General features: G+C 44.9%; 1 protein-coding gene across 4 annotated transcripts; it reads left to right on the top strand.

The window, feature by feature from the left end:
* The first annotated feature begins 1517 nt into the window (after positions 1-1517).
* Positions 1518-25656, top strand: LOC116948365 (ribosomal protein S6 kinase-like 1). Of its 4 annotated transcripts, XM_032964972.2 has the most exons (14): positions 1577-1678; positions 3715-3750; positions 6391-6506; positions 8617-8851; positions 9968-10303; positions 13004-13116; positions 13220-13312; positions 14432-14479; positions 15658-15790; positions 16114-17898; positions 19612-19701; positions 20348-20430; positions 21465-21560; positions 22619-25656. In XM_032964972.2, the coding sequence occupies exons 5-14, from the start codon at positions 10033-10035 to the stop codon at positions 22727-22729; spliced, it is 2823 nt and encodes a 940-aa protein (XP_032820863.2). In that variant the 5' UTR covers positions 1577-1678; positions 3715-3750; positions 6391-6506; positions 8617-8851; positions 9968-10032; the 3' UTR covers positions 22730-25656. The 4 variants fall into 4 exon arrangements, with proteins under 4 accessions (XP_032820862.2, XP_032820863.2, XP_075927594.1 ...); XM_032964971.2 differs by lacking the exon at positions 6391-6506 and having other exon boundaries at positions 1518-1678; XM_076071479.1 differs by lacking the exon at positions 3715-3750 and having other exon boundaries at positions 1590-1678.
* Positions 25657-25663: the final 7 nt, after the last annotated feature.

Consider the following 25663-nt stretch of genomic DNA (forward strand, 5'->3'; position numbering starts at 1 on the left):
AAACCTTTAAAACAGTCTGCCTCAGCAGCTTTCCCCACTCTTTTTTTCCTCCTGATGACGATCCGCTTGTGTTGTGATCGAAACTTTTGTGTTTTTATATTCTTGGTTCTTTCGGTAAAGTCACGTAGAAGGGAAACAATGAAATATATATTTTTTTAAACGCCACTTTTTTCAAATTTTCTTGCTGTGGTTTTCACACCTGATGATGATTGCTTGTGTTGCAGTCGAAACGTCGTGAGAATTTTATTGATTTATATTTTTATTGTTTCCCTTCTACGTGACTTTACCGAAAGAACCAAGAATATGAATCCCTGCAGTCACGAAAGCTTTAAATCAAAACTTAGTGTTTTTTTATTTTCTTTGAATCTACGTGACTTTACCGAAAGACCCAAAGAAAATGAATCATTGGTTATGGTGGCGGGGCTATTGATGATTATGCTGAGGGGTATTTTTTCTTGCGTGCGTGCTAATTGTTCGCAACATCTCAAGCGAATAATTTGTGTGTGTGTGTACTGCAAGGCGTTCGTGCAAACCGGCCCCCAAGGATCAGAATATTTTATTTAGACTGGAGGGAGGAATCTGATTAGCTGTGAAGCTCTTTTTTTGTGTGTGCCACAGATGCCCTCAGTATTGGGCGGGTTAAGCGAGTTACAACACCCCTCCCCCTTACACTCCACCCCTTACACTCCACCCCTCCCCCTTGCACTCCACCCCTCCCCCTTACACTCCACCCCTTACACTCCACCCCTCCCCCTTACACTCCACCCCTCCCCCTTACACTCCACCCTTACACTCCACCCCTCCCCCTTACACTCCACCCCTTACACTCCACCCCTCCCCCTGACACTCCACCCCTTACACTCCACCCCTCCCCCTTACACTCCACCCCTTACACTCCACCCCTCCCCCTTACACTCCACCCCTCCACCTTACACTCCACCCCTTACACTCCACCCCTCCCCCTTACACTCCACCCCTTACACTCCACCCCTTACACTCCACCCCTTACACTCCACCCCTCCCCCTTACACTCCACCCCTTACACTCCACCCCTCCCCCTTACACTCCACCCCTTACACTCCACCCCTCCCCCTTACACTCCACCCCTTACACTCCACCCCTCCCCCTTACACTCCACCCCTTACACTCCACCCCTCCCCCTTACACTCCACCCCTTACTCCACCCCTTACACTCCACCCCTCCCGCTTGCACTCCACCCCTCCCCCTGACACTCCCCCGACACTCCACCCCCCCCCTTGACACTCCACCCCCCCCCCTTGCACTCCCCCCCCTTACACTCCACCCCTCCCCCTTACACTCCACCCCTCCCCCTTACACTCCACCCCTTACACTCCACCCCTCCCCCTTACACTCCACCCCTTACACTCCACCCCTCCCCCTTACACTCCACCCCTCCCCCTGACACCCCCCCCCCCCCGACACTCCACCCCCCCGACACTCCACCCCCCGACACTCCACCCGCCCCTCCACCCCCCCCCGTCTCACCACCACCCGGGCTTAGAGGTTTCTCCTCCACATTCTGGCATCGACCCCCACCACCACCGTTGTCGGCGACGGCGGCGAGAGGGGATGGCGGGCGACTGGGGCAGCCGGGAGCTCGCCCGATTCTACACCGTCTCCGACAAGGGCCGCTCGCTCTTCGCCGTCACCGCTCACGTATTTACCCACGCCAGCAAACACCTACCACACCCTCCCCGCGCGCCTCTCTTTTACACGTAATTGTTGGTCAGGGTTGTTTTTAGTTCGCTTTTTTTGTAATCACAACAGGCGATAAACAACATGTCCCCGCGTCCCCTGTAATGCGGTGCTGGTGGTGCTACGATGGGGATCGGAAGTGTAGCGGTTCGCGCGCAGCTCTACGAACCCGGACACCCGAGTTCGATTCCCGCTCACGGCCCACCAGCACCACCAGTACCACCAGTGACGATTGATCCGGAACCGGTCCTGGGCCTCCCCTAGGTCGACGCGGCCTCAAATCAAGTTTCCTGGTGCGGTGTGCGTGTAAATATCGCTAACTAGAGAGACAAAGGCGGCCGGGTGTGGTGCTGGCCACCCACCCCCTCGGGTGTGCCGTGCCGTGCCCGGTGCTACTCGCGAACAGCACTTGCCCCCAGCAGTCAGATCGGTCTTGACTGTGGGGACCTTTGTCTTTGTTGTTTTTGCAGTGCGCTCGTGGACCGGCTTGGCCACGTAGCACCACGCGTTGCTGGTATTGTCGCCGTGTACAATACGGACATTACAAGTTGTTCTTTTCTTCTCTACCCCCGCTGAGTGCAGTGCTATTTGTTGTGCCCGTAAACTAAAACAAATCCGCGCCTTTGTTTTCGTATTCGTTGCACGTCGTCGTGCCGCTCGGTTCGCGTCACGTCACGCGCGACCATCTTGGTGGTCAGTTACCCGCAGGGGGAGATCACCAAGGTGGCCGCCACTTGGTGTTCATTATAAAAGGAGGCAAATAAACGACGAAGCAAGCGGCTCTTGAGTTGGGAATGCCCCACAAACCTACTTGCAGTGTTGCAGTTTCGGCAACGCAAAGTTCGCGTCGCGTCACGCGCGGCCATCTTGGTGGTCAGTTCCCTTGGTGATCACCAAGGTGGCCGCCACTTGGTGTGAATTTAGGAAATGAAAAGGAAGCGACAAGCCAAGCGGCTCTTGAGTTGGGAATGCCCCACAAACCTACTTGCAGTGTTGCAGTTTCGGCACCGCAAAGTTCACGTGACAAAACGCGGCGGCCATCTTGGTGGTCAGTTACCCGCAGGGGGAGATCACCAAGTTGGCCGCCAACCTGGTGTTTATTTAAAAGTTATTAAGAAGCGATAAAAACCAGCACAGCTATTAAGTCGAAAATGTCTACAACCTGCTTGCAGTGATGCAGTTTCGGAACCTCTAAATTCGCGTGACATAACGCGCTGCCATCTTGGTGGCAAGTGGCCATGGGAGACCAAGATAGCTACCACTGTGTTTACAAGCGGAAAAGGCAAAAATTCCAACAGCTCACATGGCTCTTTGAAATCTACTTAGACTGTGTGTCGGGCTGCCGGGCACTTTTTAAGCTTCGTGAATGAGCAAACAAAAATGCGTCAGTTGTTGTAAATTGTGTCTTTATTGCACTGCTCCTGACCTGTTGAAAGGAAGAAATATCCATGTGAAACTCTCGCAATGGGCAGTGCACCACCTTAGAGAATGGCCCAGCAAGTTGTTATCACTTCGGTAAACTTATTTGGCAGCACGAGGAGCAGTCACCGTTAATTTATATCTTTTGACTGCTGAAAATAGAAAGTTGTCATATCTGCAAATGTTTTCACATTTGAATCCACCATATTCCATTGCAGAATTTATATTACAGCATTCTTACCCTGATAGTGATGGAGGGATCGGTCCACCCAAGGTTATTTTTCTACTTATAAATCTATTGGATAATATTTCTACAGTGACAATTTCCCCCAATTCCCTGCCTTTATAACTGAAACGTGTTGGAGATATTTCAAATAAGTTGTTTAACGCAACCAGTGACCAGAGTCAAACCTGGTATCTGTGAACAGCGAGGCAAGCGGGCTTAACCTCCACATGGCTGCTGATCTGAAAGTGCCACAGCAAGTACAGTGTGCAAACACTACAGCCTTCAGCTGTTGCATAAACTTGTGGATTGCTCTGTATTATGGTCAAATTCCCAGATGTGTTTTTATCCACAGATCGTGTCAAGGTCAAATGCCGAAGATGTCTTTAAGGTGTGTGTGTGTGCACATGTGTGAGAGAGAACGTGTCAGCTTATCACTTTCCATTCAAAGTTTGCTCAAAGTACTGGACTTGCTGCTCATTTATCACTTAGGTCAACAAGTAGACAGCTGAACTATAAAGGCATTTTTGCAGTTCTTAAGCAGGCAGAAAAATCGTTCTGGGCAGCTCAAATGGTGGTCTTTTTCTTGGTGAAGCACCCTTGAAGCTCACTTTATACGTGTGCACAACGCATACCATACAGCCATATGCGGCACGTCAATGGGAACTTAGAGGTTTATACTTACCTTTCTGGCCTCGTCTCTCTGAAGCCATACACACAAAACATGCAGTTTGTTAGTTTAACACGTAGGCTTTCGCGACCAATATTATTCATAATAAAAGTTTTTGGGTTAGATCGAGTTTATTTATAAATGTGTCGTAACCCTCCACCACCCGACACGGCCAATCAGCAAAAAAAGTGTCACGTTGACAAGACAAATAATTCACTACTTCAGCCCACCGGTGTGTTGAAGAGTTAATCCACATTTACAGTTTGAGTACGACATTTCGCTGGTAAATACATCCAGCATCATCGGGCAATTCGCCAGAATGATGAAGTCCTCGCTTGCTCCCGGTTTTTATATAGAGCAGCAGGGTGACGTCATCACTTAATTCATATCAGGTGCAGTGATTAGAGGCGGAGGGGGGGGTATTGTAATTATATAATCGATTAGTAATATCTCAGGAGTAACTGACAAATTAGCCCGTGTTCTGCAAAAGCAAAACATTACAGTAAGATTTGGTACAGTACACAAAATTCAAAAACTAGTATCTTGCACTAAAGATGCATTACCTAAACTATCAACAGAAGGTGTATATCAGATTAATTGTTCATGTGGCAGCTGCTACATTGGGCAGACGGGACGTAACATCAGCGTAAGACTAAAAGAACATCAGAGAAATATTAAATTATCTCAAACACAACTGTCGGCAGTGGCAGAACATGCTTGTCAACAAGGACACTCAATTGATTTCGACAATGTTGCAGTGGTGTGTAAAACTAATTATTACTGGCAAAGACTAATTAGAGAATCCATTGAAATTGAGAGGAACAAGAATAACTTTAATCGCTCTGACAGCTACCGGCTTAGTGCGGCCTGGAAGCGTATTATTAAATAATACACATTACATTTAAAGAATTTCTAATCTACAACTCATTACTAATCATAACCAATGACTGATTACTAATCGATTATATAATTGCAATACCCCCCCTCCGCCTCTAATCACTGCACCTGATATGAATTAAGTGATGACGTCACCCTGCTGCTCTATATAAAAACCGGGAGCAAGCGAGGGCTTTACCATTCTGGCGAATTGCCCGATGATGCTGGATGTATTTACCAGCGAAACGTCGTACGCAAACTGTAAATGTGGATTAACTCTTCAACACACCAGTGGGCTGAAGTAGTGAATTATTTGTCTTTTGTCAACGTGACACTTTTTTTTGCTGATTGGCCGTGTCGGGTGGTGGAGGGTTACGACACATTTATAAATAAACGCGATCTAACCCAAAAACTTTTATTATGAATGCAGTTTGTTGTTAAACGTTTTAATCGTCAGTAACTCATAAAACAGTGCACGTCTTTCATGCATGTAAGTAATCTACTTGTTTGTATTTAACTGCTTAGCGTTGTTGACCATGTCCATAATATTCATATTCAATATATATTCTTAATTTTGACTGTGCTGTCACTGCCATCTGTAACCACTGAATTAACACGCATTCTTTACTTTCTGTTTCCTCTTCGTAACCTTTTATTTTGGCCTCCAACCCATGTCCTGTGCTTTTCCTGCTCCCATTGTTCCATTTCCCTGCGACCCCCCCCCCCTGCTCCTCACCCTTGTGTGACCACTTAACGAGCCTCCGCCCTCATAGCTAGAGGTGTGCAAGCGCTACCGGGACATCAAGAGGTTACACAAGGCCCTTTATGCTATTTATAGCACTTTGCAGCTGCGTGCCGACGATTTTCCCCCGTTCCCCAAAAACAGGCTTTTGGGTAAGGGCTGGAATGGCTTGGGGCTCTGTGAGAATGCCTTTTGAGGACCCTGTTGCCCAATGAGAAAAAAAGTTATTTCTGTGGTAGAAAGATAATATTGATTGCTTTGCGATGTGTTTTCTAGTTGTTTAACACATAGGCCTTCGCGACGAATATCCATAATCGAGGCTTTTTTTTGGGGTTGGATTACGTAAATATTTACGCGATCTAACCCAAAAAAAACCTCTTATGTTTTCTAGTTGTATCGCGTGTTGTCCGGCACGATGGTTGACGTTTAGGATATTGTGCCTAGAAGTATATAGTATAACTGGGAAAATTATTGATTAATCGATTGTCATCCATCGGTTTTCTGTTGTTCATACAATGTGATAATAGACAAACTGTTTTAGAGTTATATTGTTAAAAGTAACATCAACCCTCTGTGCACTCTGTTTATGAAGAAGCACAGCTGTGTATGGATCACCAGCTTATTTCTGGGACCTGGGGGCATGGGGGGGAGCATGGATCATTATGATATACAGGGCTCGCAGACAAGCGCGGTACCCGCCGTGTATAACGTTGCGCTCCCGCCCCGCTGATCCTGCCATGCAGGGCGGTTTGACCCACGCCTGATTGAGGAGCGACGCCAGCGTGCAGAGGACCTCTTGCAGTTCTCAGTCACGGTCTCCACGCTTCACCAGAGCCACGAGATCCGTGTGTTTTTCCAAGTAGGTGGAGTTCACACACGGTTACTAATCCGCACATTCCAATTTGAATATCGTCATGATCATCAACCATGTTCTTTCCACTGCTGGGCGAAGGCCTTCCCACGTCGTCACCATGCTTCACCACCCTGTAACACCGCAATGTCTCCCTGTTGCACATGAGCTAATCTTGTCACTCCATCTCCATCTTTGCCATTATGTCACTAGTCATACCGAAGTTCACTTTTCTTCACAGTCAATATGTTATTTTTGTCAGTGTAATTCCAAGAATGCATCTGTACACTTTATCAACTTCACTTTATATTCACTGCTGCATGAAGATCAAGATTATGCTTGTAATTGCCATTTGTTCTCCAATCCATGTGTTCCCTTTTCTGTACCTTAGGGTAATTTACAGCATGCTCCTCTCCGTGCTCCTTAGTGTACTGTTCGGCTCTATTGTTCCATGTTCTTTGTCAGAGTTCGTGTTTCCAACCCATATGTTTCAACAGATGATATGCTTTGAACTAACTCTTTCTTCTGCAAGTACCTTCGTATCTTGCTTTTCATTCTCAGGTACTTCACTCGACTCTTGCTCATATCTTTGTCATCGTTTTTATACTGGTCTGCCTTCAGTAATTGCCAAAGATAATCCTATGCTCTTTATTTTCCATTTTTTTTATATCTTTGAAAAAACAAGATGAGTCTAATCTAGACACTGTCAGTGTTCTGTATACAGCCAATGATAAGAATAGCATTCCAGAAATGTTTGGGAAAAGCAGAGCATGTTCCATTGTAATCTATTTGAAGCTTCAGGTCAAATGAATAAGCATGAGTGCCTTGTATAAAGAAGGTGAATTGTTATGCCTGATGGTCACCAATATGGATGATAAAAAATATGTTATAAACATCTCTATATTCTCGAGTAGACAAGGGAGAGAAGACGAGATTATTTGGGCAGGTGTTGAGAAGAGACAGGAAGATAAAATGTTAAGGGCCATGGAGACTAAAGATCGATAGGCTCACACAGACTCATAGGTTAGACGGGTTATGCACATGCCACCGGTGCAGGGCAGAAGGTGAGGGAGACTGAGGGTGAGATGGAAGGATGCATTGATACAAGATTTGAGGACAGTGGATGTGATGAGAAAAGAGGCATGGAATAGAAGCTTGTGTAGAAAGAATATATGAGCAGTTGACCTCATGCAGGGGCGGAGCTGCTGCAGTCAGTAATCGGGATAACCGGATATCCGGCTGCTGCAAAATGCTGGATGCCACCTTGAGCTGCCCTGCAGGCTGCTTGAGCGGCAGCCTTTAGAACTTATCAAACTTATTAGCCACATCAGCGGCTCCGACCTATTAATAAACTCCGCGTTCAAATCCAATAAAATTTGTTTTATACATTTGTGGCTCCCATTGAAAAACATACACTGGATATCTCAGAATATTTAAGTGAGCCCCCCCAAAGTCAAAATCCTGGCTCCGCCCCTGACCTCATGCGATAATTTGACCTTTGGCTGAGAAAAATATGTAAGCCTATGGATCTTGTAGGAGTGTTAAGTCTATAGATCTCTATGCAATTGTAATGAGTGGCTCTGACACGGTAAAGACTTGAAGTTGTTTATGAATAAATCTTCGGTACAGACTTGTTCTCGCTCTCTCTGCGGATGTCCATCCGCTTGGGTGGCTATGCTGCCCCGCGCCACGTGGCGCTCATCTGCTCTCTAACACGCTGCTGGGTGACGGCACGCTAGGGAGCGGCTGGAGGTCGAGCCGCCATGTGGCAGGTGGAGGCGGCAGGACAGCAGCGACGGGGAGCTCCTCTTGATCTTCAAACACCGACCCCTAACGTTGCTGTGCCCCCGGCTTATATTCACTCCCCGGAGGCTAAGCCCCGCCTCTGGCCACGCCCCTCCTGGAACCTTCGGGAACGTTCCAGAGGCTTCCCTGGTGGATCCGCCCCATCACCTTTCACCTAGATGTAATGCCTACTATAGATAAACATAGACTGTATAAAGTAATATACCCCCCACAATAATCCAGGAGATGGCGCTCTCTTATTACACAAGGATGAAGATGATTATATTCTGTGATGCAGCTTTGCTTTGCATGGTGTGCCGCATTTGCCTTCCAGGGAGGCGTCGGCCAAACTTGTCCGCCACTGCAGAGGGTGACGACTCGCAACGGCCTGTGGCTGCCCCTGGTGCCACCTCTTGGCCCGGGTCCCAGTCCTGGGACTGACCAGGGCTGGTACTCTGGCCATGGCCTGGAGCATGCGTCCAGAGTGACCAGATTATCGGGAAGGACGGCCACAGAGACTCGTGAGAGCCCTCGGCTGCCGCATGATGGAACCGGTGCTCAGACTCCAGGTATGGTCTCTAGGCTGTAGCACAATGCCTTAGCATTTCATATCATGTATGTGTCTATGACCAAATCATGTGGAATGCACCTGACCTCATCAGATTACAGAAGCAGGTTTGAGCGTGGATCGTCGATGTTTGGTTAACCACATTGTACATCAGGGTGTTTTTGGCTGTGGGGCCATGTGGTGAGCAGCAGAGGGCAATGTGGCAAAATCCATCCAAGTAATGTATTTTAGCCATAAGTTTTTTGGGTTTGATTGGTTGCGAAAGCCTTCGTGTTCATGTATTTTAAATGCTCCTACAGCTATGCTCCTTACCTTCCACCCATACAGAGGGGCTTGGTGAAGTATGGTTAAATTACCCCCATTGAAATAATTCATCAGCAATTCTACATTATCATCTCTTCTGGAGCCGTTCTTTGGAAATGTTTGCATGACAGATACTTAGGGTGCAAGTGGAATGTAGTTTTATCGGAAAAAGTTAAATAAATAAAAGGTGAGTTAAGCATGCTTCCATTTGCATGCTTCCATTTGCTATTTTCTCTTTTGTTCACCTGGCATTCTAGAGTGAGCCATCAATGTCAGGCTTATTGTATTTTGAAGGGAAGAGCTGGCTTCAGGTGATTGCGTTTTATCTCAAATGTGATTGCACTCACGAGAAAACAAGACACTCGATTTCTGCCTCCGTTCAACTAGAAATGATGTCCAATGTTAACTGGTACGTGAACACAGATTAATTGAAACGTGAGTTGTCCTTGAAATTTCGCAGAATGCTAATTGCATGTGTGGTTGTTAGAGGTGTAAAAAATACAATAATTATATTTGTGAATGCTTTTCCTGAGAGTTAATTCTTTATTCCATCTACCATTATATCTCTTGCAAATTAAATTATTACTGCAATAAACATACTTCTTAGCACTGCTTCAATGCCGGTGGAGCAATATATATGTATAAAATACAATTTATTTTGTTTTATAAAAACAAGTAATTTATGCCATCCTACATGGAAACAGTAAAATGCACCATTTAATTTTGATTTCGGGCATAAAAAAAAATTGGTCGTTTTAGCGACGCGCAATTTTCATGGTAAATTACAACCAATTGTCTGAAATTGTGTTGTCAGAACTGAGCAGGCCGGGAGCTCCTGCGTGCCTCGACCGTGGGTCACGCAGCCCTGCTACAGGCGCCATGGCCTTCCCAGAAAGCTCACCCCCTGGCGGTGGTAGTGGCGTCAGCAGCGGTACGGGGCCACTGTCCAAGGCGGCGTCATACCTGGACCGCGTGCGCGGCTCACCGTCGCGCAGAGCCGGCTTCGACACCGCCGGCGGAAAGGGCGCCTACCTGCTGCAGGCGGCCGCACAGATCCGGCTGGCGCTGGAGGAGGAGGCAGCTGAGCGCTACGAGGGGGCCTTCAACCACTACCAGAGCAGCGTGGGACTGCTGCTGCGCGGCGTGCAAGGTATGGGCTGGCGACAATCGCCGCTTGCCGTACACACCGATGCTTGTGCCCTTTGTTTTGTACCATCCAGGCATCTGCCATCTGGAAGCTTGAAAAAGGGAAAACGATATACAATTTAAAGATTAAAATAGCCAAGCGGCCAGATGACTCAATTCTGAGGGCAGAGCTGGTACCGCTAAGACCTGGGTGTCAATCCAGGCAGCTGCCTTTAATTACCAATGGCTGCTCATAATATCCATCACTTTTATTTGGCTAAATGCAGCTCCTGAAATACTCTCTTGTTACCATCTTGTTAGGGGCGCCATGGTGGTGAGGAAGTATAAAGTAGGTATTGGGTTCATTCCCGACCCTGCCGCCTTCATTTTAGAATTTGCATGTTCTCCCTGTGATTGCGTGGATTTTATCCGGATCCTCCAGTTTTTCACTGCTATAAATTTCCACATTAGCAACTTCGTTCAGCTATCATTTTTGGCCAGGTCATTTTTGCAAAAGAGCTATGTAGCTCAGTGGGCGCTTACCTGATAAATAATTTGTTTTTATTTTTAATAGTTTATATCAAACAAACTGGCTTAATGAGAATCAAATTGCAGTTCAGATACATAGATGGGACAATACAAAATGTACATCAGCATACAAGCTCCCTAAATGGCAAGAGGTAAACATTTATTTATAATTGATATGACCGTTTTGTGGCAAATATTCAATGAGTTAAATTCGCAGTGTATGGGAATTAAGAGCAGCACAGGGTCACAGTAACCCTCATATATCTCAAGTTCTTTAGAAATTTGTCAAAGCATTAATGCACATGTTTACATATGTAGCCAAAATATAAATCTGCAGGGATCCACGTCACAGCATAGAAGCATTATCTTGCCTGACTTGCTAGTACCGTTAGAAACTGCATTATTTCAGTAAACCGTTTCCCATTCTGAGATGATGGCAAGTTGCAGGGTGATCTCGTTCACCGCTGAATCTCGGAACATGGAGGCAGTTCAGCATAAATTTTATTTAGAGAGGCATAGTGCCGTTGTTTTTAAAGATATTGTACTCACTGCAGAGAACTCTAGCGAAACGACTGCACACCATGATAGCTGGCGCCAATCTATGCCACGTGCCCTTCCGCATGGCCTTGTGGGAGCTTTGGTACTGATAAAGTTTTTTTTTATTTTAGTTTTTCTGCCGGTTCCGTACACGTACGTCATTGGAACTGAATCGAAAGAAAAACTGACGATGTATACATGTGTCATCGGAATAGGTCAAATCCAATGTAAGTTTAATACTATGCATTCAACTATTTTATTCTTTCATTTTCCAAATTTGCTCGAACAAAATCTGGTCAATCAGGGCAGGAGTTCAAATGACCCAAATTATATAATTCAGTGCAGTTTGGATTTATATCTTATCTATATATATAAAATGGAAATTTGTGAGTGTGTGTCTGTTCAAAATGTTTAGCGTACTTCCCGACATGCAACAAACTTGAAATTTGCCATGTGGGTATTTTCCAGACTGTACACCATGCAAACATTATTGGGCAGAGGGGGGGGGGCGCAATAATGCATATATTTTGCACGGCAAGTGAGCTGTGTCGTCACATCTGTCATGTGACCCGCATGCGGAAGCGTCACGCAGTGTGCCTGCTCACATCACGCATCCCCCCCTCACCCTCCGCGAGTAAAGTGCCATACAAATGTGTTGCAGGTCTAAGGCGTTCTTCGCGCAGCATTGGTTTATTATTTCAGTCGTTTACTGCCGTACGCACCCCGAAAGTTGCGTGTGTCTGCAGCAAGCGCGTGCATGTGTACCTATGGACGCGCGCGCGTTTGTGTGTGGGGGGAGCGGTTGTGTAGTGGTTAGCGCGCTGCGCTACGAACCCGGACGACCCGAGTTCGATTCCCGCTCACGGCCACCACCAGTGACGATTATTTGAACTGCTCCTGGGCCTCCCCTAGGTCGACTCAGCCTCAAACGAGTAACTGGTGTGGTGTGTGAACATCGCCACTGGGGAGACGAAGGCGGCCGGGTGTGGTGAATCCAAGTCCCGGGCGAAGCCGGGTAGTAAAGCTAGTAGAGTTATAAATGTGACCGAGTCTCAACATGGTGTACAGGAATAGTGTGCATATTTATATTGTAAATAGAGACAGTCGTGGAGAAGAGGAAAGGTCTGAACCTGGAGTTGATTGTTGAAAGAAAGATCTCTCCCTATCTCTACCCCCTCTCTCTCCCCCTATCTCTACCCCCTCTCTCTCTCTCCCCCTATTTCTACCCACTCTCTCTCCCCCGTTGTCTTCTCCCACATTAACATTAGCCTGCTCCGCCCATGCTGCTGACACACTTGAACTATGCCCATCTCTAAACCTTTATAAACAGTTTGCTTTTCGAGCTAACCCCCCCCCCCCTTTTTCTGATAACGACGCTTGTGTTGCAATCAAAACGTTGTGGGTTTTTTTCTATTTCTTATTTTTATTTTCTATCTACGTAACTTTACCAAAAGAACCAAAGAACACACAAAAGTAGTTAAAGAGCACCTCCGAGATGACTAGATTAGCACAGTTATCTATGTACGGTGCGTTCAGCATACATACATACATAGAATACATGTACGTAGCCGCGTAACTTTCAATGCAGTAGCAGCTCTTAGTGGGGATGCTCAATGGGCTGATAACGTCTCGGAATGTCTCTTCCATCATCTACTTGCAGCGGACCCGGATCCGGTGAGGCGCGAGGCTGTGAGGAGGAAGACGCAGCAATACCTGATGCGAGCGGAGCATATCTTCACGCAGCACCTGGGGAACGGGCCAGCACACTCCGCAGTATGAGCCGCAAACATACAGGTCTGTCTGCCTTTGTCTCGGTAGCAACTTTGTACGTTCTGTAACCCACGTGTGTGTGTGTGGCGCGTGCGTCTTCACCCAGGGATTCAGCAGCCTCGGGCTCAGGCACATGCGGAGTTTGAGTGGCCCACCCGAGGAACTCAAGTACTACAAAGTTCTCAGCATTTTTGACAAGGTGGGGGTGGACTCTTTAACTTTTTTTAATTGGTGTAATTTTATAGTAATCAAATGACTAAGGTTTATCGTAACTCAAGAATCAAGAGCGTTATGAGGATGAGTAATGCACAAGAACTAGGCAAAATACATTCCATTTTCCAAATTGCAATATGTTTTGAGAAGACATGACTTGACCTGGAGAACTGGAAAAAATAATTGAGTGGGGTAATTTTGTTTTGTAATATTTGCCAGATACTTATTGATGGGATGTTTTTCAAACATCCATCATGCATACTATTGATATATGAAAAGATGTTGTTCATCTTGAGATGTTGAAATAGCTGTTGCCATTCCACTTTTAACTCAAGAACCAAAAGTTGTTGCAAGCTTGAATGAGTTCGTGTGTACACAGCAGCCCCGCTGAGTATGTGGCTGTGGCAGATGGTCCTTGGTACCGTTTAGCACGGTTGCCTTTGTACGGTGTGAAAGCAACATACAGCGATACCTTAACTCATCCACTTGACTCATCCACTTGACTTTCATCCACTTGACTTTCATCCACTTTCGTCGTTTCATTATTTCGGCCGTTTTCAATTATAACCACATTTAAAATTTCATCCACGCGCTTTCCTCTTTCGTCCAATTTCATCACAAACCTTCCACGACGCTCGCGCCACGCATCGTCTTTTTCGTTCAGTCTTTGAATATAAGTCGTTCAGTGAGCATCTCTTATATTTGTGTTTATTCGTATATTATTAATACTGTACTTATTTCTGTGATTGTACTGTAAACAATTCATAGTTATTTTGTGATAACAGTATAATACTACGGTGTTAGGCAAGAATACAAATGTTTCAAGGTATTTTGTTTATTTCGTTTGGTTTATTTATTATTACGTTTATTTTTCTTTTATTTCTGTTTATTTAGGTAGTGCACGCATGTGTTTATAGTTACTGTAGTTATTTGCATTGACGTTTTTCGCTGGCCAAAATAAATTTGCAAGCTAAATAAAGGCTCTGCTTTGACATTCGTCCATTTTTGACATTCGTTCATGCTCTGGTCCCTAACCAGACGAAAGTGCGAGGTGTTCTGTGCATATGTTTATTGTTTTGAAAATGTGTGTTGTGATTTTGTTTAGGTTTTACTTGTTAAAGACCAAAATACTGGAGAGAAATACATCCTAAAGGTGAGTTATCCTACCTTGGCAGATTTATTTTCTATTCAGAACCAAAATAAATAAAAATATATAATCCATTCATAATTAAGGCTGTGGAAACATGCAATCCAAAATGAGAACGTGCAGTTGGGCGTCTGTAAAATGAAACAATAAGACACCCCTCTTCTCGCTTTCCAATATAAGTTGCAAAAATGTCAACGTGCGCGGATGACCTAGGGGCAGCTATTGGAAAATATGTTCGCGCTGTTGACATGGTCGACTAATGTGTCTTGGCTCAAATCAAAATTTGCATTCTGTCATACATCTTAACACGTCTTATAAGCAAACCTCTTCACATTTCAGAAAATGAAAATGTTAACAGAAATGTAATTTATTTTCTTTCTATTTCCCGTGGTGCGAGGGCTTGCTGTGACCCACTGGTGTGGTATGATCGTTGTTTTTAAATGTTTTCTTTTTTCCATTTGTACCTTTATATTCAATCTTTGCTCATCATCGCCATATCACAGAAATAAAGCATTTCCGTTCAGGTCTCCAGCAGAAATAAATACATTTTCTTAAGGGTGTTCTCTGGAAGATTATATCACAAAACTACTTTTGACAACCTTGCAGTTACCTCTCACCTAGAGTATATTTGAATATTCTGCACTTTATAACTTTCCCTGCTAGAGAGACAGTTGAATTAAGTAAAAACTACATATGTGCTTGTTTTTGTGTGTGCAGTCATTCGTGAATGGGTTGAGTCCATATATTCACTCCTCTAGAGAACCCAGTTTAATCATGCACGGCTGAAACCCAGATTCATACTTGGGTTCTCAGCAGTACTGGCCTCTCACAGCTGAGCCACCTCAAGATACTGGATATAATTTTTTTTATGATTTTGTCTTTTTCCCCTCATTGTATACGGATTTTGTTTTTGGTTGCACATCACAAGACAAAGAATCCATTCTGAAGTCTCGCAGAGAATTGTGGATATCAAAGAACTACTAACGAGATCCCTGCAAAATACCTCTAACCCACGCAGTAGCGGGCAGCATTTTCCCACTAGCCCTGCCACAAAAGAGTAAATTGCAGCCAAACCGATATTTAAAATGCTCATAGCAGAACCAAATTGACTGTGATGGCTTTCGTTGTGCAAATGTGTTTCTTCAGCATCTTATGATAATCAACCGGCCGTGGTCTCTGTGCAGAGCGTGCGCAAGACAAGCGGCGACTCGCCTGGTCGGCGGACGGTGCTGCCCCAGGGCGTGCCCTACATGGTGCCACTGCTTCGCTACTACATCACCGACGACTCAATATTCTTGCTACTGCAGCACGTACAAGGCATGCAACGACGATCCAGAGCTGGGGGGGGGGGGCAACAAAAAACATCGAGATCCGGTCGCTTTTGGACACTTGTATCATATTGTATCGCTCATGGCTGCTCTCATGTGTTAGCGTTCAAAGGGTATGATGATATGAACCCAAGTGAAATTGATTGCCAGTTATTGTTTTCATGCAGAAGTTACTTAAGAATTTGCAGATTCATTCAAATTTATATTTGCGTAGCTTTTAATATCTTAATAGCACATAAGTTGCAAGGTAGACATCATTATCCATCTCATGTTAATGCCTCTTTGTTTCACACCCTTTTCTCATTCTAACAGGCGGGCGCCTGTGGTCGCATGTCAAGAAGCAGTTCTCTTCTGAAGTGCCCTTTGAGGGGTTCGTGGGGCAGCGTCCACTCACCTGTAGGGTACCTTGCGGCATGAGGGGCAGCGTGACGAGCCCCAACCTCAAACAGTACGCCGGCGCAACACCCGGGCATTTGAGCAAGTCGACAGGCGTCGCTGACCCTTGCGATAGCGACGATAATGATGACGAAGGCGAAGGTGTCGGCTGCGACGTGACACATCGTATGGGGTACACACATCCGGATGAGCCTCAGGCGTGTCTCCCCGACGCTGGCGGGGAGACACGCTCAGACGTTCCGTCCGCTGGCACGCCGGATTCTCAAGGAAGCGGGCATGTGTGCGGCCTGCTCAGCCACAGCGTAAAGGAATGCCTCTCACACAATAGCATGGCGGCAGGGGACGCCTACTTAAGTGTCCAAGAAGGGATGACCGACCGATTCCCTCCGTGCCAGGCGCCCATTGGCGGAACCAACGCGTTCAGCGTCACACGCGCCCCCAATGACCGCGTGCCTACCTCCGACGGCACAACTGTGCCGCTGCCGACGCCCGCCGCATGCGGTGCCAGGGCTGCGTCAGACTGCAGCGACTCGGCCTCCAGGTCGCCAAGCAAAGCGACGGGTCGTCGCTGCACGCCGGGGCCCAGAGCGTGCAGCCGACTCGCTCGTGAAGATTGCGCCGAGAAGCAGAACGGTGCGAGGAGTCCTGTTCGAGCGGCGGACTTGAAGCTGAAGCCCAGCCCAGTGAGGGACCGGTGTGACCACGTGCCTTACACCATCACCGTCAACCCCTTCGAGGTGATTGGCAGACAGGAGTTTGCCGACGATGCCCACTGTAATTCCACAGGCAATTTCAGCGGCTTTGTTTGCAATTACGATCGCGACGGGTCTTACCTGGCCTTAACTCAAAAAGACAGTTCTGAATTGCGGGATGCCTTTGCCAGTTATTCGAGTGCCCTATCCAATGATTTGCCTTTCATTGCCGCTGAAAGGAAGGAGCACCTCTGTAATGGGGTGGCGTTTGAAAGCGATGGCTTAAACAGTGCTGGTGAAAGCAGCCACTCTCTGGCAGATCCATTATCAAGCGCACCTGGCTTGATCAATATCCCCCGAGAGGTGGTCGATATCCTTGCCGTGGACCGGCTGGGACTAGATGAAGCTGGCGATGAGAAATGCGGCTGCAATATAATTGAGGACGTACACAGTGTTGAACTGAACCCAGATTCCGTACAGTTGTCCTTCGGGGCGACGTACCACATACCAAATGGCAACGGAAAGCACTTTTGCGCATCCTTGCAGGATTCCTCGAGTGATGCTTTTGAACAAATTGCAATTTCGGCCGGAAACGAACACTTGCACCTTGTGACCGACAGTCGAACCGACCCCGGAGCTTCCCGCGATTCCACAGAAAATGGATTTGACGACAGTGATGGAAACGAACGGTCGCAGGATGAGCCAGGACTCGAACCCGAGGCTGCCAAACTCTCCTATCGACGGCGGGAGAAGAGTTCCACCGCCAGCGACACACCTGACGCCGGTGGGGGCAGCAGCAGAGGCGGCCTCCATCGCCGCGATCGCCTCTTTGTGGCGGCCGCTCCCCCGTCTAGCCGGGGGGGCTGCCCAGTGCGCCAGCCACTGGCCGTGCCCGAGGAGCCAGTGAGGGTGTGGGCGGCACAGCTGGTGCAGGCGCTCGACGGGCTTCACAAGCAGGGCCTGGTGTGCGGAGACCTCAACCCTCGCAACATTCTGCTTGAATCAACTGGTGTGGGCCTACCCGATATTTTTGTTATATTTAATTTTTGGTATCCCCGCGGGACAGCCCATTGCGCTAGCAAAGCTGATCTTAAGGGGGGGAACCCTGGGATAGGTAGGGGTAAAGGACAAGCACAATAGAAAATGGCAACGATTAATAAATTCAGCTTTATAACAACAAAACATTAAACAAACGATAAGAGACGTGTAAACACTTTTCCAACGCTACCTACTAGCATTGTTATTTTTGTATTATTAGCCCAGATATTACATCCTGCGACTAACCACCACTTTGGCCGATTAATGAATCCATTTGCGTGGACAACACTTTGCAGACGACAATGACGGGAGGGAAGGCGATCGTCAGATAAACAAATTGATTATAGGTTTTACAACCTTTACTGACCCACACTCACCCGCGTGATGATGCATGTTTGACGAGGCCCCATGACCGACAATTGCATAACAATGCATTCAGCACAGACTCGTAAAGATCTGTCTGCCCTAACCATTGTTGCTACTGGGCCAGTTTAAATTAGAAAATATTCTCCCAACTCTGTCTTCATGTTTTTGTTTGTAGACCCTGTTTTAAAGCAGGTGCACTTCAAACAGCCATCATTCTGAAGTTACTGCTGTCTTCTGTTCTCCAAACCACTTTTCTATACCATGTTTTCAGCTCTGAAGCTGACGATAATTTATTGGACCTTAATAATGGGCCCTTAATGCCATCTTGAACAAAAATAAAAAGTCAATTTACTATTCTATAATAATAGAAATGTAGGAAGTAGGTTGTTATTGTACTTCCAGAAATATAACCTCTCTTTTACCGGGTTGAAAACTAATTTTCAGGAGGATCCTGTATTGCGATGTTTTCGCAAATACTTTTCTAAGGTCTGCACTGTTGGGTTCATGAAACCACGTAAAGTCTCGTATTGGTGAATGTATGTGTGAATCTCGCAATATTGTTTGATTTCTTACATTTTTGTTTTGTATTTTCTTGCTGGCCAAGATTAATATATTTATCACCACAAGCATGGCTACTTTATCAGTACAGTGAAAAAATATACTGTACCATTGAAAATTAGTTTAATATTTGGTTTGATTCAGAACATCTTTCCAATGGTTGCTTAATTTGAAACCATCTTCTCGGTTGAAATTGTGTCTGTGTTTGTAAATCTGAATTGCCTCGTGAACAAATCTCTGATAACAACCCGTGGGTTTGCAAAGAACCTTGGTATCGGAGAAAATGATATCGTGATCACCCACAGTGTTGTAACAGTGATCAGCCACGGCAGAAGAATTCGTTCTGCCGTGTTTCAAATCTGATTTGTGCTCGCGAACCAAAGAGTATGGATCCTTGCAGTCACGAAAGCTTTAAATCTAGAATTATTGTAGACAGATGCAAATTTTAATTTACACTTGCTGATTTAAACATTAACGTCCAAAAAGTACACGTGGTTTAAGGGTGTGGTTTAAGAGACGCTATTAAACAAAATTGCAAGATTTATGATGTAATTATGCAGGCGCATTTGATTTATGCATTCACTTAATATTTGTTGATGCCTTTATCTTTCCACTTCATGATTGTACATACGTTATGGTTAAAGTGATGCTCTTGAAGTTTGTTTGACCATCATGGTGTGTTTTTTTACTTTTAACCCTTAATTTTCTGTTTTCTTTTTGTTATTTACTTCATCACTGTGCCATGTGACTACGACTCAAGGCCACATCCGAGTGACGTACTTCAGCCAGTGGAGCGAGGTGGAGAAGGCATTCTCCCAGACAGCCGTGCAGGACATGTACTGTGCACCAGGTAAACTAAACTTACAAAAATTAAACTAAACAATTTTTTATTTTATCATGGAAGGCCAACAACTGAGCTATATAGATTTTTTTTCAGAAGTGACCTGGCCACAAATGATAGCTCAATGAAATGGCTTATCACTTGGAAATTTAAAGCAGCCAAATACTCTTAAATGCACATTTCTAAATGCGGAGAGAAAAACCGGACGACCCGGAGAAAATGCACATGACCACGGGGAGAGAGACATGCAAATTCCAAATATACTGGCGCCAGGGTTGGGATCGAACCCACGATGTATACCAGGCGAGGTAGTTAACATCTCACCACTGTGGTGCCCCAACTTGGCCTCTCTTCTCCCCACGACGTATACCAGGCGAGGTAGTTAACAACTCGCCACTGTGGTGCCCCAACTTGGCCTCGCTTCTCCCCATCTTGCGTCACTTCTTTTGGTCACGATTGAGTATTTCTGTGCACACGTATGGACTTTTGTCTTTTTTCTATGGGATGAAATTGCTTCGGTGCGTGTGTGTCCATAGATTGCTTCAGATGACCACATTATGAAAAACAACGCCATTAAAGTAAATTGCAGCCTCTATACTCACGCCAAGCCGACTTAACACAAGTGTTTTTTTCCTCCCCCCCCCCCCCCATTCAGAAATTGTTGCTGCATACCAGGAAACAGAGGTCTCTGATTGGTGGAGCTTTGGTGTTCTTCTATATGGACTCCTGACTGGAGAGGTAAAGTGGCAAAAATTTGCCTACACAGCTTTGCCAGAATACACTCCTCTGTGTGTGTGGTTTTGTGTTCTTGTCGACTAAGGCGCATGCCGGATTCCTCATTTAATCATCCACACTTGTACGTTGGTTTGAGAGTAAAAAGATAACGGCCTCATTCATCTTATCCCTCTTAGATTTGTACTGTGATTTGCAGGACAGTTTTGGAAATTTGATGCAGCGAAAACCATGGGGAAGTACCGGGCGAGTAAGGATTTATCCCCCCCTCGGTGATTCGATTAATTGCAATTTGTTTTCCAATGTATCACTAACTTGCAAAGAAGACAATGAATAAGTGAGCTCTGATAAAGTAAAGACAACCATTTGATTGTCCCGGCTTGTGAAGCAAATTTCAGCTTTCACATAAAGTCAGTTGTTGATTATCCAGTGATATGGTTGGGGGGGGGAGAATTGGTGGTCTGGATAAAACAAAAACATAGATAATTCCAAGCTTATTTAAAATAGTATATAGAATGTATTGCTTAGCTATGGTGATAACTCAGCCCATCATGCTTCTGAGGTCGAGAAAACAAGTACCACTTTGGGGAAATCAACAGTGGTTGTCCTGTGGATAGCAACGTGTAATTTCTGCCACTGGCTCAGGGATTCAAACAGGAGATGAGTACCGCCACCCTCCTTGCTCAGAGCAGGAAACCGCTTTGACTTTCACTGTGGAGGTACAGACTTATAGAATGCGTCGTCTGCTTTCATTGCTTCTTACTCAGTTTACATTCCGATGTGAATGCGGTCTCCTGGGCAATGAGTCGCTGATCCTTAACCAGCGAGAAGCACCTCATTCGAGAACCGGTGCTTGTGATGATTATTTTATTTGCAACATGGTTCTTTTTTTCTCAACCCGGATAATCCGCCCGCAGATAATCCAGAATTCGATGTCCACTCAAACAAATGTCGCATATGAGGAGGTCTCTTGCTTTCCAAAAGGGAATTAATTGGAGTGACTTGGGATAATGACAAGTGTTTTGTCTTCTGATCTGCAGGCTCTATGTCACTGCCATCCAACTGGCATCACTGCCCACACCAAGCTAAGCCTTCCCACTCACTTGTCCGATGAGGCACAGTCTCTTCTCCGGCAGGTAAGCGATTGCGTTAGCATTTATTTTTTAAGCACAATTGTGCACATCAAGGCCAGCTTTCGTGTAGTAGTGATGAAAATAATAATGACATTTATTTATCCAGAAAAGTCAACAGAGACTATCTTTCAGCATGTTCCTGCATTGAACAATTGCATCTAAAGAAGTATTTTTTTGTGGTAGAAAATCAATGTGCCCGGAGTAAGATGTGTGCCGCTTATCAGGGGATAACGCTGAAGATTCCCAAATGGATAATTTGCTGTTCTGTCGCGTGACCACCTACGAGCCCTTGCCTCCAAAGCGCTTAATTGCTCTCATTAGGCTAGCTGGTTGTTTAACCATTGCTCAGCTGGCATTTTTCCACCTGCCCAACTCGGGTCTAATCCAGTAACAGCCATCCTGGTCTGCTGGTTGTATTTTTTTCTTCAACGTTGAGGCCAACATGGTCCACACCAAAGATGTGTCATGCTGACATCAATGTATCACCCTGCAATGTCCTGCAACCGCCACCACCACCGCTGACCACGGTCTTGGGCTGTGGTCATCTTTGTAAAAGAGCTGTTTAGCTCAATGGGCCTTACCTGCACAAACTCCGGTCATTTTCGTAGCGACTTTTGACTCCCCATCGAACCAAGACGGTCACTGCATCGCGCGTCTTCGGATGCACTTTTGCATGCATCTGGAACGCTCCTCCTTCCGATATTAGGAAGCCACTGGAGTTATGCACTTTTGAATCTAAATTTCAAACTAATTTCTTTAGAACTGACTTTTATGTTAGTTTGTTGTCCTTCCCCGTCCACTCCGATTTGCACGGTTGACTACGTACAGTGCGAAAGAAGTTCAACATACAACGTATAATGCAACATAAAGTCTTGAGTTTGAGATGATGTGATCATGAGAATCCGTCGTCAAACTGGCACCAGAGTTCTGTGGTCACGCACCGAAGTCAAGCAAGCCTGAGCCGACTCGTGCAGAGTCTGGAACAGGAACATATGAATGAATGTTCTGGCTGGGTTATTTATGTTTTAGATAACTTTGTTTATTCTTTTGTATTTTTGCAGCTGCTGCAGTTCAGCCCCGCTGAGCGGCTGGGTGCGGGACCCAGCGGAGCCGACGAAATCCGATTGCACCACTTTTTTGCCTCTATCGACTGGGATCAACTGCACGGATAACATCAGCACGGACAAGGGAAATCTTACTGATGTTACAACCACATGGGATTTTATTCGGTTTATAAGAACCGTGAAATTACGTGTCAACATGAACACGAAAACAAAATCTACTTATGCGGCAATAATTTAGTTTACGTTCCAAAATAAGAAATGTAAATTTTCAGGTTTTTTTTTTAACCCTACACCCAAGTGTTGGGAAGAGCCATCTTGACCTAGTGACCCTAATTATGAACCAGGGAAGCACCATTTTGCATCATAATTGTATAAAGAGCTTGATCATTTTATAATTTCCAAGTTTGAAAATATTTTTTTAAGTATTTTACTTCAGGGTGTTACCATTTACCTTCGCAATTTAATATATTAAGTTTAGTGTGCATTTTGCCATGTATAATTTAAAGTGCATTTTTATAACCGATACAAGCCAAATGAATTTGTTTTCTATATTTAGCATTTATACAATCTCTACATAATTGCACGTTTCGGATCGCAATTATGATTAAAATGGCTATCTTTAAAGTCTTTGAGCAAACGGAGATAAATGAAACGAATACAACCACAGTGTAAATCCTGCCTCAACAAGAACAACGCCTTTGCTCCAAGTGCTTCTAAGAGAGGTCAAATAAATAATTGTGTTAACGGTGTAAAGTGTATTACATAGCCTGCTTGTCGCTTTTCGCTCGGAAAAAGTACAACTGCAAGGAGACCTTTGATGTATAGCGGCGAGTGTGATTCAAGGTCGGAGACTGACAAATGGATGGTGGGGGATTAATCAGTCAGCTGCTTGGGCATGTGCCGGAAGCAACGCCACTTTTAAAGTGAAACGAATGACGTTTATACACATTGTTACTTCGTGTCAACCGGTACAAAGTACTGAACAACTTCGCCTCTCTGTAATTGATACAATTACGTATGGGCCAAATGTGTTGTGCAAATCATTTTTGGAAAGTCCTGCAATTGGTTATTCCAGACCATATTTTAAACCTCGTGTAGTTGCACACCAACACCATTGCCCGCCTTTTACCATTCGGATGGAAATATTGTTTTTTCAAGCTGCTCGGTCATGATTTATCAACTCGCTCTGATCGCTCACATTACTACGTGGAGGTGCCATGGTTTTTTTTATCATTCAAAGCCACATGTTGCTCGTTTCATTTTTAGAATACTACAGGTAGTCCCCGAGGTCCGACTTACAATATTCCGATCTTACGATGGCGATAGCGCTATGACAAACTTGTAAAATATTTTTAATTTCGCGCGGCAGGCAAATGCAGCAGCGTACGAGGTACGATACTGTAACTTTATCATCGCTATCCACCTCTTCCGACAACTAAGTTAATGTAGCCATCAACAACCTAACATCGTTCAAGTATGCAGACGACGGACAGAATCTTGGCGAGTAACAGTAGAATATGATACGTAACGATGCGTTCAATGCATGTATGATACATAGCTTTGGCGATTTCATTTTAGGGTTACCACGATACGATACATACGTTCAATGCATGTTAAAAGTTTTTATAGCAGATAGGATTGTTTCCTGAAAAAAAAACTTTCTATGAAATTGCGGTTCATATAGGTAGGCGAAGAATTTACCTTGTTTTTTTTACTTTAAATTGGCACTTTGTCACGGCAAATTCCCCCCCCCCCATCTGTTGCTCAGTCACCTTAACTCGCTGGCTAGATTGCAATGTGCACAAATCTTCGCATTATTTTGACAACATTCGTGAAGTTTTATTTTGTATCTAGTTGCTGCCAATTCTGATGCGTACATTTATATTGAATGTATTTATCAATAATCACGCATCTAACATTTAATTGACAAATGTCTTAACATATCGGTTATGGATAATAATCATTGCCATGTGTTTAGGGAAATGCAGTAGTACTGTATTAGCCAGGTTCAATGAAGAAAGTTATTTTCATTACAGTATTTTTTTTGTTCACTACCTTAAAGAAGGCTCATAAGTGCTATAGTCTGTAGAAGCATTGCGCTACGGTGATGTTGCTTGTGCTAATGGGTTTAGGCATAACACCAAAATTACATTATGAAATGTATTTTATTTTGAATATTTATCCGTGCATTCGTTACCCCTGTGGAGTCCCAAAGCATTCAAGTTTTTTCAGACGAAGTTTGTTGTGTTTGCGAGCACACACGGGTGACAGTAACGGTTTAACTTCGTAGAGGAGTTGAAGCAATGGATTTACCCAGCTGGGCTTAGTGAAGGCCGTGTTTGCGTCTGTGATGTATTTAGCATTATGCTAAGAGTCACTGCCCTTCAACAGACGCTATTCATGGCATCGTTTTCTTTACTTTAACTCAGCTGTATTCTTTACCATGAGGCTCATTCTTCCTCGAATGAATCAGATCTCCAAAAAGCAGCATAATTTCCTGATACAAATCAGAAATCGTTGAGCAAAATAAGCAGTCAATATACAGATATATTGTTAAATGGAAATACTTTTCATGTCTTTTTCAAATTAGATCTGTAAACAAATCCAAAACTAAATTGGGATCCCATCCAAATATGTACGCATGTGAATGAAATTCACTTCATGATTAAAACAATCCTGTGTTCCTGCATAAATAAAAATGCAAATACTAAATGTATGGTGGGCATCCCTGCCAAACATTGCCCAGAGGGGTGATGTTGAAAACTTGAGACCAACACCACCGCCTTACCTAAGTGGTCTGATCATTTCAAGCTGGCTTCTCGTGCCGTGATAACACCTGTGGAGTAATTTTTCCTTTTTATCTTTTGAAATCAGTGTTAAAATCGCGCGCCTTTTTTCTCTGCACTAGGATTTCTTGCCAGGGATTTTTAGCATTCTATGCATAAATAACGTAAGTGTACGCTGAAGCGACCGTGCCTCCTTGTAATGTACGTATCGACGGTGTGATGAATTGTTAATAAAAATAATAACTCATGCTATTTT

This window comes from Petromyzon marinus, chromosome 33 (assembly GCF_048934315.1).
Source record: "Petromyzon marinus isolate PM22_M1 ecotype Great Lakes invasive population chromosome 33, UKy_Petmar_22M1.pri1.0, whole genome shotgun sequence".
NCBI classification, from domain to species: domain Eukaryota; kingdom Metazoa; phylum Chordata; class Hyperoartia; order Petromyzontiformes; family Petromyzontidae; genus Petromyzon; species Petromyzon marinus.

Excerpts from the sequence above, each read along its gene's own strand:
- LOC116948365 (XM_032964971.2), top strand. The coding sequence starts at position 1,592 with ATGGCGGGCGACTGGGGCAGCCGGGAGCTCGCCCGATTCTACACCGTC. Across the intron at positions 1,679-3,714 it reads TCTTCGCCGTCACCGCTCAC|ATCGTGTCAAGGTCAAATGC; the intron begins GTATTTACCCAC and ends TTTTATCCACAG. Across the intron at positions 17,899-19,611 it reads CATTCTGCTTGAATCAACTG|GCCACATCCGAGTGACGTAC; the intron begins GTGTGGGCCTAC and ends CTACGACTCAAG.